This window comes from Leptodactylus fuscus, chromosome 5 (genome assembly GCF_031893055.1).
Source record: "Leptodactylus fuscus isolate aLepFus1 chromosome 5, aLepFus1.hap2, whole genome shotgun sequence".
NCBI classification, from domain to species: domain Eukaryota; kingdom Metazoa; phylum Chordata; class Amphibia; order Anura; family Leptodactylidae; genus Leptodactylus; species Leptodactylus fuscus.
In genome coordinates this window covers 53,022,224-53,034,556 of record NC_134269.1, presented here as the reverse complement: position 1 = coordinate 53,034,556, position 12,333 = coordinate 53,022,224, and the positions used below count along the sequence as shown (strand labels likewise).

General features: G+C 40.5%; 1 protein-coding gene across 1 annotated transcript in view; it reads left to right on the top strand.

The window, feature by feature from the left end:
- PLEKHO2 (pleckstrin homology domain containing O2) overlaps window positions 1-11,840 on the top strand; it is a 43,360-nt gene extending 31,520 nt beyond the window's left edge. The window contains exons 3-6 of the mRNA XM_075273162.1: window positions 5,681-5,797; window positions 7,409-7,513; window positions 9,337-9,438; window positions 10,340-11,840. Coding sequence (XP_075129263.1) covers window positions 5,681-5,797; window positions 7,409-7,513; window positions 9,337-9,438; window positions 10,340-11,665 — 1,650 coding nt within the window. The 3' untranslated portion in view covers window positions 11,666-11,840. The remainder of the gene's footprint in view (window positions 1-5,680; window positions 5,798-7,408; window positions 7,514-9,336; window positions 9,439-10,339) is intronic.
- Window positions 11,841-12,333: the final 493 nt, after the last annotated feature.

The following is a 12,333-nucleotide window of genomic DNA, read 5'->3' as shown; positions in this document are numbered from 1 at the left end:
ACTGGATGATAAATCTGGTGTATCTTTAGACGAAGGTCTATGCCACCTATTGGTTGGCTTCATTTCAGCCAGAATTTTATGCCCAAATTGTTGCATCTTAGGCCATACCCCACTTTCATCTAAGCTGCGCCCCTTGTTCAGCTTGTGCTATAAAATTACCTAAAGCTAAATGTATCTAAAATACCCCCCTATTTTAGGCTCTATTTCCCCCCTATTGACTATATTCAGGTGGTCAGGTCCATGTTAGATTTTTAGCTGCTGTTGTAAATAACCAGCAGCAAAATAATGATATTTACCAAACCCTCAAAATTCTTGATTTCGATAGCATATCTTACTCTGCGTCCAGTCTCTGTTCTTCAGGTCCCCAAATGGAAAACCAAATCAACTTAAAAAGTGGGACCCCATAGACTATAATGAGGTTCGCTAGGGTTTCTGTCTGAAAAAATCCAGAGAGAATATCCTGCTTGCAGCTAAGGCCCCACGTTGCGGAAGTGCAGCTTTTTTTTGTTTCAGATTTTGTTGTGTTTTTTGAGCCAAAGCCAGGAGTGGATTAAGCAGAAGGTTTAAGTATAGGTCCTTCCTATATGTTCCCAATTCCTTTTGTAGCCACTCCTGACTTTGGCTCAAAAAACCACAGCAAAATCTGCAACAAAAAAGCTGCATTTCTGCAACGTGGGTGTTAGGGAATTGCTTAGATGACTATTCCCCAGTAGCTGCTGGAGAACCCTAGAGGTAGGGGCACAAGAGACAGTGAGCCCTAAGCTGAAGCCCCCCACTGTCCCTTCCTCTTGCCAGACTTGCTATGTAATAGGCAGCAACTTGGAGACGATCCCTTCCTATATATGTGAAACACAAAACGCAGACAAGACAAACAACAACAAGGGAGGTCAGCTAGCCAGGGTTCGGTAACAGTCGAGCAATGCAGTGCCAAATCGAAGTCCAAAAGAATAGTCAATAGGAAAAGCCAAGATCAGGATTAAGAATACAAGTAAAATAACAGTAAGAGAAAGCCAGCAAGCACAAGGCAATAACAGGCACCAGTGTGAATGTGAGCCAAGACTAAATAGGGGAGGATGAACCCGCCCTGGACCCGACAGGAAGGCAGGCTGTCAATCACAGGGCAAGACCAAATTTAACTACTTCATGGACAGAGGCAACAAGGGCAGAAGACGGGTGTGGTGCAAATTCAATTACAGAACTAGAGCCATGTTCACACAGTGCAACCAAAAACTCTAAGCAAGGAACTAAACTGCACACGCCTCCTGCACCGCCGCATGCGAGCAGAGAGTGGCGCAGTGACATGAACAGGCAGAGATGTTACAGTGGGGCCTCAGCCTTAGCCTGCAGGACTTTTCTCTCCACATTTTTCCAGCGGAGTGGGGTACAAAATCCCCGAACAGAATCCCAATGCCTAAGCTAACAAAACTCTTTTAATGCACATACACAATATAATACACATTGGTCAGATCCATGTTCAGTTTCTTTCTCCTACAGTGTATAACAACCACCTTCACTATAAATAGATAACGTAGGATTTACCTAGTAGTGCTAGTTATAGATCTAGTAATAGTTCACATGTCAATGTGCCTGCTATCAGCTCTGTAACTTTGGAAATAAAAGCTGTTCCCCAAGTCTATTAAACTACATTTAGTCTACAATCGCATCTGTATAAACTTCAGACTGAGAAATGTTTGGAAAGTTCTGCAATGTCCGGAAAAACATGGATCTCAGGGTGAGTATTCTGAATGTGGTGTCACCATTGGTCTCCTCTTCTCTCAGGAATGTCAGGCACCTATTTTGCTGCCAAGATACTCATTTTTATGAACAGAAAACTTGGCGGTGTAGCACTGGAAAATATATGCTGTGCACACGATGGATCTGTGGGATTAATTTGCCTGACACCTGTCACTCCTGCAATAACATGGCAGCTGCTTGGCAGAATCTGGCAAATCTCTCAAACTGTAAAGACACATTGGTCTATAAAGCTACATAAATGAGATTTACCATATGTTTCCACATTAGGAGGCATTAAATAGCAATTCTTTAGAATAATGTTATAGTACAATTTCAATCATGTTAGCTATGGGATTGCTGTAATAATAATCTGCAGGGCTGCTGGGATTTTTACATTGGTTAAATCATATCCAGGGCTGCCTTCAGGGCAATACAAGGCATAGTGTTAGTTCAGGGCAGGGTAATGAGAGCAGTAAAAGCGCCCATACTAGCCGGAAGCCGGTACCCACTGCTCAGAAATTTGCTTATGGGATCCACAAAGTTAGTCTGGTAGTAAATAAGTTGTCTCTATTTAATAGGCAATGATATGCAAAGTATATATGTATTTATAAAGGGTACTATAAGATACTTGATGAAGTATAGGAGGTTTGAGGTGTACGGTACCTACCGTATATACTCGAGTATAAGCCGACCCGATTATACGCCGAGGCCCCTAATTTTACCACGAAAAACTGGGAAACCTTATTGACTTGAGTATAAGCCTAGGGGGGAAATGCAGCAGCTACTGGAAAATTTCAAAAATTAAAATGGTCGGAGTTTTTGGGTTCAGTAGATGCTGGGAAAGGGGAGGGGGTGTTTTGGTTGCCTGTCTGCCCCTTCCCTGACCTTGAGGACTGGGGATTTTTCCCCCCACTTGGAATTCAGTCTGGCGGACTATAGGGTATCTGCAGTGCTCCTATTCCTATTCCTAACCCCTTCCCGATGGAACAGGAGCACTGCAGATCCCCTATATTCAGTAGACCGGGCACTTTCAGACACAGGGATACCTAATGTGTTTGTGTTTCACAGTAATTTTCTACTTTTATATGTATTCTAAGGAAAGGAGGGATTTAGAACTTTTATTTTGTTATTTTTTTAAAATCTTTTTTTTTTCGCACTATTTTATGGGAGATTCTATACATTAATACTGTGGCTGGTCATATGGTCATAGACACCCCCCCCCCCAAAAAAAAAAAAAAAATAAATAATTTTTTTTTTTCGCTGACTCGAGTATAAGCCAAGGGGGGCTTTTTCAGCACAAAAACTGGGCTGAAAAATTTGGCTTATACTCGAGTATATATTTTTAATAGCAATGTTCTGTCTAAAGCTGGGTTCACACAGGGGTTTTTTGGACTGGATATTGATGTGGGAAGCCGCGGGAAGCCTCAGAATCCGGTCCAAAAAGCGCCTCCTGCGGCTAGCCGTGACTGTCGCGGATTCCGACAGTCGTGGCCTTCCACTCTAGATTAGGCCCAAATAAATGGGCCTAGTTGGGAGATAGTGTCGCCGCAGACAACCGTGTCTGATTCAGCCGCAGAATCCACCTGAAGAAAGGGCATGTCGTTTTTTTTATGTGAGCTGGAACAAACTGCTCGCGGAAAAAGAGACACATTGAATTCGATGGGAGGTGTTTTTTTGATCCAGACCAAAATACCCCATGTGAACCAAGCTTAAGTCTTTGTAGCTATAGAGTAGGGAAGTTGGGGAAACGTTTTTTTCTAAATTGATTTCAATTGGAGGAATCCTCACACATTATGCCACTAATGTAGTAATGGACGCAGTGATATCCACAATTAACATAAGACCATTACCCATTAATATATCACTACATGAATGCTTTAGGTACACAGCATAGTAATTGCTCAAACTTTTTCATGGTCGATAACCTATTCCATTGGTGGGACAGTTCATAATCTCACTGCGTGTAGCGACATGGGTGGGAGGGTTGGGCTGTATTTTATATTGATCATTGTCCATTCGGTTTTATGTCTTGATCAGTTGATTTGATTTTGCTTTATCGAAGAGCATATTGTACTCTCGCTGTGTTATTTATTGTATTATGTTGTTAGAAAAATTTTAATAAACAGTGTAATAAAAAAAATGATATCCACAGAGGACAATGGTATTAAAATCCACTTGAAGTTTATTGGATAAATGCAACATGTTTTTGCACCGTCCTTGTGCCTTTGTCAGGTACAGTACATATGAAGGTAAGATATTTACTAACTTTTGTATGTATTGTAAATTATGCCTGATGAAATCAGTTTCATCTACTCAAAACATCTCAAATGGATTTTAATAACATTGTCCTCCATGGATATCTTAATGACCTGCACCCATTACCGAAGCATTGGCGTTATGTATGAGGCTTCCTTCAGATGAGCACAATCCTGGTTTTCCATCTCTTGTATATCTCTATCCTGGAGAAGCAAGATCCCTGTATACACTGCCCACAGCAGAGTTACTCCTATAAATAACACACTAATATGTGGAGAGTGCACACCTACGCACATATGTCTTTGGTTGAGATTTCTTATGTACTACACTAGGTACGCTCCTTGTGTTTCCTATTTGTCTCACTTTTCACACCTAGTTTTAAATTAGGTAATCCAAATATATGTTGCTGAATAGTGCCAAAAAATTTCCATAATCAGTTAGTTAAAGGGTTTACATTAATCTACATTAACCTCCCTGGGGTAGAGTAGGAATTAATGTCAACAAACCTGGGGGTATAGAACAGTGAGGGGGTTACTGTCTGCATCCCTCGTGGTTTAGCACAGACAAATGATTAATGTTAGTATCCCTGTGCTAAAATGGATAGACATCTACTCTCATAGAGACTGTTCCCCAAAATCTTCCTCTGTTACACAGACAGCTGTCCGTGCCAGAGTGTTTAGCTTTCTGTTTCTCCTCTCTCCATAATGAAAGAAAGACTAGAGAGGACTGTGCAGCTGTAAATGAAAAACCACACAGTTCTCACCATGATCAAGCAGAGAACCTCATCAGGGCTTTATCAGCAAACTGCAATTAGCTGAACTGATTGTCCTGAAGATAAAAGTGAGAGCAGTGACATCACTTGTCCTATCATGCAGGTCAGTGGTTATGGAAACGCTATGTAAACAATGGGAGGAATAAGTTCACATAGCAGGAAAACAAAGCAGCATTTCTAAAACAATATATTTAGGAAACGTCTTCAATTTACATAAGCTACCAGTATAGATAGGATCCTTGAGATGGGAATACCCCTTTAAGTAACTCCTCTTTCAAAGTACTTCCTTTCCTTAGTGTTAAGACAGGTACTGTATGATCTCCGCCTGCCCTAAATATCCATGTTGGTCTACAATAATTATAGAAAGCCTTATTACATTAAGAAATATTATAAATAGAAATAATCTTTTCTCTTCCCCTTTGTTTCCTGATTGTCCCACTAGTAAAATTCTATAAACAGTATGAATTCCTGTATATAAAATTATTTCCTTTGCTCCAGACGATTGCAGTGATATATAAATAACAGCAATAATTCTAGATGAAAAAAAAAAATAGATCTAAAAAATACTAATTCGTTTTTTTTTGTTTTTTTTTCTGAATCCATGATATTTAATATAAATAAAAAAAATCATCTACATAAAATATTTCTGGAAAAAATATAGTGAGCTTCAGTGTACGAGGCTTCATTTGTCTCTGATTTATCGCCGTATTCAAGATACAGTGAAAACCTCTCAAAAGAAACACCTCTTTGAGAAGACCACTTCTTTACCCAGATCACATTTTCAGTGATGGATTTTCAGTTTTCCATGTGAACATCTTCTTGGAGAACACCAGCCCCCAAAACCAAGAGACTTCACTATATTTACATTGGCTTTTAATAAAATGTCATTGAATTCTCTGTTTTTCTCTTTTTCTGCAGGAGGAACAGAGGTGTCTGGAGACATTGGAGCTTGCCAATTATGAACGGTGCCAAGACCAAAAAGCCTTCCTCAAACGAAAGAAGCATTTTAATTTGATCCCATCTCCAGGCACTAAGGTGAATTATATTCTTCATAAGTGAAAATAAATATATCAATTTACATATTTGCAATTAAAATTTATTGTTTCTATAGATCCATATGTCTGTAAGCTAACAGATAGCAAAGTAATTTGGTGTATTCTTGCCGTCTTATACTTTCTTCTATGGAGACTTGCCCTCTAGAGGGCGGCATACAGAGGCACTGTTCTCCTAATTACATGCTGGAGAATAGATTTGCATATTTTTTACCCAGAATCCCTAGCGGAGCAGGAATGACTTGTAAGTCTCCGTACTGCCTATGTAGGCACACACTCTCCCTAATGTGTATGATTATCCCCTGACCCTGGTCTATAGTCTCTCACTCTGCCAATCAGTATCCCTGCACTATGCTGAGGAGGTCCAAAAGACCGAAACAGCGCTGTCCATAGCTGGGAATCTGTTCCTTTTGGAATAGAAATACTAATTTGGCAATTAAATCCGCATCATGTTAGTAGGCTTATTAACTGAGTCATGCATGATGTTAAGGGGGCTGCCCTCTAGAGGGCAGCATACAGAGGCACTGTTCTCCTAATTACATCCTGGAGAATAGATTTGCATATTTTTTATCCAGAATCCCTAGCGGAGCAGGAATGACTTGTAAGTCTCCGTACGCCTAGGTAGGCACACACTCTTCCTAATGTGTATGATTATCCCCTGACCCTATCACAATGGGTATTTTATGGTTATTGCACTTTATTCCTGTGATCTCAATGTCGGTGGAACAGTCTCTTACTGGTTATATCTGATACATGGGTGACCACGTCTGTATTCTATTTTTAATGTGTTGTTTGGTTGCTATTGTTTTGCTGAATATTATATGTATAGCTGTGATGAATAATATAGTGTTAGGTCTTAGTGGATGAATTTTTCTCACTTATATGTTCACAGTATATGTTGTTTCCTTTTTTTTGTGCTTCTAAATAAACTAAAAGGTTTGAATAGATAAAAAAAAAAAAAAAAAAAAAATCATGAAGAGTATTCTCTTCCCCCTTATCATTTTTAATGGGTGAGTCAATAGAATCAGTGGGAGTTGTGCAATACTGTATTTAGTAACTATTAGTATGTGGCTTTTTTTCCCAGTAAAGCAGCTTGTCACTTGAAATCCATCTGTGCACTACTTGAGATCACTTTATCATCAAGGAAAATGGCTTTATGACAGAAGGGAGTAAGCTGCTGCTGCTGCATACCTCTGGATATGGACTATATTCTCTGAGAATAGAAGAATTGGGCATGTTAAATTCAACATGTCTGACCCTTTTTCCCCCAACATCTATCAAGGGACAGTCAGGGCACCCCATATACATCACCAAGTACTTGAATATCTCCACCAAAATCATTGGGTTCTACCAACCTCCATCTAATGTGTATCGAAACCTTTGTACAGATATGGAGGTTATCAGGCTAAACAATACACTACATTGTCAGCAGCGGAGGAGTAGACTGATACAATGTGACCATGAACATTCCCTTTTCCTGATAATCTGACATTAGACACGATAACCCTTGTGATAAATCTCATATCCTGCCCTGCATGGACTGTTGTTTCACAAGTTCATGAATTACTAAATGGACAAAATGTATCTTCTATAGGTGCAAGAAGTGAAATTCCAAGCTAAGAATCCAGAAGAAAGAGATGTTTGGATTCAGGCTCTGAATGATGGGATAAACAGAGGCAAAAACAAAGTCTTCGATGAGGTAGTGTTATAAATTGTGGTTGGGGAAATCCATTAAAGTGTAATAGCCATGTGTCAGTTTGTCATGGAGCCCGGCTCATCCCACTCTATCTGGAGACTGGAAGTTGTAAACCCATTCTGGAGTTGAGTCACCTAGCCACCAGGGTACATGCTAGAATATAACAGAATCTTCCCTGCTCTCTTCTCCTTCTTCTCCCTCCATTTTTTTCCATTTGTGTCTATAATGTGTTTATTACATGTAGTCCTATTTTTGAGTCTTCTATGCATACTTAAAATAGTACGAGAGGGGAACATGAGGCTACCGAGAATACCGAGATGGCTCACATGCATGCCTTAAACTATAGCACAAAAACTAATCCCCTTGTATGGTTTCCATTAATTGCAAGATAGGAAGCAACTAGACAAATCCAGTTGTGAACTAGAGTTTACTGTGTATTACATAGTCGGCCATGTAATTAGGGCCACTTTATTTAACCATAGGGCCAATGGTGCACTTGCACCAGTCCCTATGGTAGTGGGGCCCCCTTTGGAAAGTGGGACAGTCCTACATTTGCTATCCCGCGGTCCATGGTAGTTAACGCCTGTGATGAAGTAGGGAGCCGTCCGCTCCCTGCTTCACCACCCAGCCGCTGTCTTTGCTCCCAGTGTTCTGGAAGCAGGAGGCGCGATGTAGTGATGTCACTTACATCGCACCTGTTGTTCCTAGAAGAATCCGGAACCAGAGACAAGAGTGAACGGGGAAAGGTAAGTATTAACGTTTTTTTTTCTTTTTCTTTGCTATACACAGTGGGGGACATGGAGCTGTGAAGGAAACCTGGGGAGGGGGACATGAAACTATGGGGAATCCTGGGATGAGAATATGATACTGTGGGGGTGTATCAGAATAATAAAGGTAAGAGTAGAATAGTCTTTCTTAAGGCTATTCCTATGTGTATTTTGTTAAAAAAGGGTATTCTAATGATAGAATCCCTTTAAGTATTATAATTCATAGAACTCAGAAGCCATAAGTATCTTTATAGTGACTGAAGGGGTTGACCCTTTCTGTTTTCCATTAAAAAGCACAAAAGAATGAGGACAAATTTTGCTTAAGGCCGGGACCCCACATTGCGTAATTGTTGCAGTTTTACATTCACTGTGTAGTGGATGAGATTCTAGCAAATCCCATCCTCACACTACAGTAAATTACGTAGTGAGTGGTTTTGGAAATTGCAGCATGTCAATTATACCTATGGAAGTGCCAGCAGTTTCCCAATAGGTATAATTGAAGCAGAAAGTCTGCAGAGGAAACCTCTGAGAACTTTCTGTGAAAAGTGCTGAGGGAAAAAAATCGCAATGCATCATGCATTGTGGGGCCTTACCCTTAAGGGGTATTTCAGTAATAAACTATTCCCTATACACTGGCAAGAAGACAATTGGTAGATCAGTGGAGGGATGACTGTAGTTGAATCCATACTGATCACGAGAACAAGGTCCCCAAGTCCCCCATTTAACTGAAGTGTCAGTCTTCCTTGCACACGGCTGCTCCATTCAGTTCTATATGATTGCCAGGCATAGCTGAACGTTGTACTCATTTCCTCTTCAGCAGTCCTATAGGGGCATGCAAATTTAAAAATTCTAAATACTACCTACAACATCTGACCTGTCTGGACATCCTATCTGAATTTGATTCTACTTTCTCCACTGCACTACATCCGATGTACTGAAGAAGGTCCGTCGGACCGAAACATTTATAATTTTGGATGTAATAAAGCTTGTTACTACGTTGGAAGTTGAAATGAGTGCCATAAATTTCTTATTTTACTGTTTTGTCATGGTTCACATTAGGTGCAGGTAGACCCCAAATGCTCACTTGAACATGTTACTCGGGATCGGGCTAAGGCTGGACCTGCAAAGAGAAGACCTCCAACTAGAATCCATCTCAAAGAGGTTTGTGAGAAAGCATCTAGAAGAATATACCTTTACACTTGAGTGACAGGCACTAAAATGATCTTCTAGCATTGCCATATATGTAATAGTATTTTCACCAGGAGTGATCACTATTAGATGACATAAACATACCGGGAATAGTCTAAGGATTTTAGATGTGAATTTATTAGAAATATAGTGGATTAAAAACTAGGAAAAGTAGACTTCACGGAAGTCTCTTGAAATCCTAGCTAAGAGACAAAATCACCTTAAATTTTGGAATTTCTTGATGGCTCACAATCTTCATACGTTTGCTAAGGCTGTGTTCACACGGGGTGTTTTGGACTGGAATTTGACGCGGAGGATGCTTCAGATTCCGGTCCAAAAAACCGGTAGCCGCGACTGGATGGCGGTGCAGTGCACTGGCATCCAGTCGCGCACCCCACTCCGGATTAGACCCAAATGAGTGGACCTAGTTAGGAGGGAGTGTCTTCAGGCGGATGTCACTAGGCGAATCCGTCTGAAGAATGAGCATGTTCCTTCTTTTTTCAAGGAGCCGGAACAAACCGCTCTGAAAAAAGAACTGACTGGCTCCTATTGATTTCAATGGGAGCTGTCTTTTTGGTCAGGATTTTGAGGGGGATTCTGCCTCAAAATTCTGACCAAAATAGCCCGTGTGAACTCAGCTTAAGAGTCCAGTTGTGCTATCTACAGTACACGTACTCAATGATTACTAAATGTCTTCTTCCCTGCCAAATACATGAATTCATGCAATGGCTGAGGATACAGGACAAATCTTCCATCAGAAAATCGGCAAATAATTTAATATCACTAAATATCTTAAATATGCAAATACACTACGACTGTAAATTCTTATAACTGAGTAACCAGCACTAATGTTTGTTACTTTGTCCCTATGTAGGTGGCAGATGCTGCTGATGATGATTCCCTGAGACTAGGCCTGGAAGCTTTAGACACTGGAATTTTGACAGTAGTTCAAGCAATTCCTAGGGAAAAAGATGAGGAAACAAAACCCCAGAAGGAACCAGTAAAGATCCCAATGCCAGACACTGGAAGTTTAACAGTAGTTCCACCTATTCCTAAAGAAAACGATGAGGAACCAAAACCCCAGAAGGAACCTGTAAAGATCCCAATGCCACCCATAAAACCAAACAACCTTCAAACCGCAGAACCTTCCATTTCTGAAACAACACAAGTTGATGCTCCAGCTCCTCCTCCAAAAATCTTAAAAGAAAATGTTTATGCTCGTGAAAAGCTTCTGTCTGAAAATGCTGAGACAAATATGGAAAAGAAATCAGAACATGAAGCTTCTAAGAGTCAAAGTGAAGAAAATTTAAGTCATGTAGTAAGTAGCCCACCAAAACCCCCACCTAAAATTTTGTCAGACAAGATGAAGATTAAATGGGTAGGGTCATCTTCAGACTTGAAGGATAAAGAAAGTATATCTGCTGAAAAAGGAAGCAAAGAAAACCTGGTAAACTTTGACTCGAATGATCAAGAAAAGAAAAGTCTTCTCCAAGTTGGATCTAATAATGTCAATATAGAGAAGAAAGACAGTACAAGCAGTCTAGAAGATGGAAGTGAAATTGAATCAAATGATGTGGATGATGACCAAAATGATACAGAAGATGTGCAGAATGATATGTCTACAGAGAGGACTACTGAAGACACAGGGGAAGAAGAAAAGCTCATGCTTGAACATGAGGATGACATAACAGTAGATAATACTGAAGAATTGACTAAAGGACCAGATCTTCTTCTCTTGGATGAGAAAAATATATCACCCCAAGTCAAAGACAACAGAGAGGGCCGTCAAATGCCAAAAGAAAAGCTTCTCATTGATCAAAAACCTAAAGCATCTTCCATGGGAGACCTCTTGTCTGATAGCAGTATAGACTTTGGAAGCAAAGATGATAGCTCAGTGTTACATCTTACTAAGGACCGTCTGAACAAAGTGGAGATGAAGCTGGCGTGTGGCAGACAGAGAACAGAAACTCTTTTAAACCAAGTTTTAAATGGGCAACGTGAAGCGGCAGAAGAGGGCAATGGGATGGATGTTAATTCTGCAACACTTCTAAATGAGGTGATGAAAGACCTTCAAGAAGCTTCTGAAGCATTGATGGAGATCAAAGGACCCAAAAATACAACAGCAGGGGGAATGACTGATAAGCAAAAAGAGAAACAGAAGGAATCACTTGCACTCCAAAGGAGAACTGTTCATTTTTAGTACTTGCTGGAAAGTCGAAGTACTTGTAGATAGTATACAGCACAAATCGCTTCTGCACTTTATCTATAGTCTGTCTCTATTTGCACCTTGAGGACAATACAAGCAAATGCTCCTACAGTATTCTCTAACATCTACAGTACTTGGTATAAGATAGAACTTTTTCATACCTTTCTAAATATCTAGTTTATATATTGCCCAAGTTTCCAGATCTGTAATATTGGCCCATGGTGGGGGTCCAACTCCAGGCATCCTACTCATCTTATTGTCTCTTCTTTGTGACTATAATGTCCTTTCTGCCATTCATATGGCTTTTCTGCAGCTTAGTCCCATTCAAGTGATTGAAATCAAGCTGCAATACCTGGAATAGCCACCAGAGCAACAAAGCTTCATCAATCAGCTGATTGGTGACATTGCTAGGAGCTGGACCACCACTATTAGGGAGGGTTCACACGGTGTAACGTGCCGCGTGATGTGGCACGTCTACGCCGTGGGAGCCTTTGTGGGCCGTACACGCTCCCATTGATTTCAATGGGAGCGGGGATCGTATGCGCCGTGCTATTTTGCGGCCGTACACGCTCCCATTGATTTTACACCATGTGAACCCTCCCTTAGTCTGGGAAAACCTGGTCACTTACTTGACGTTTCCATATTTTTGTTAATACATTTAT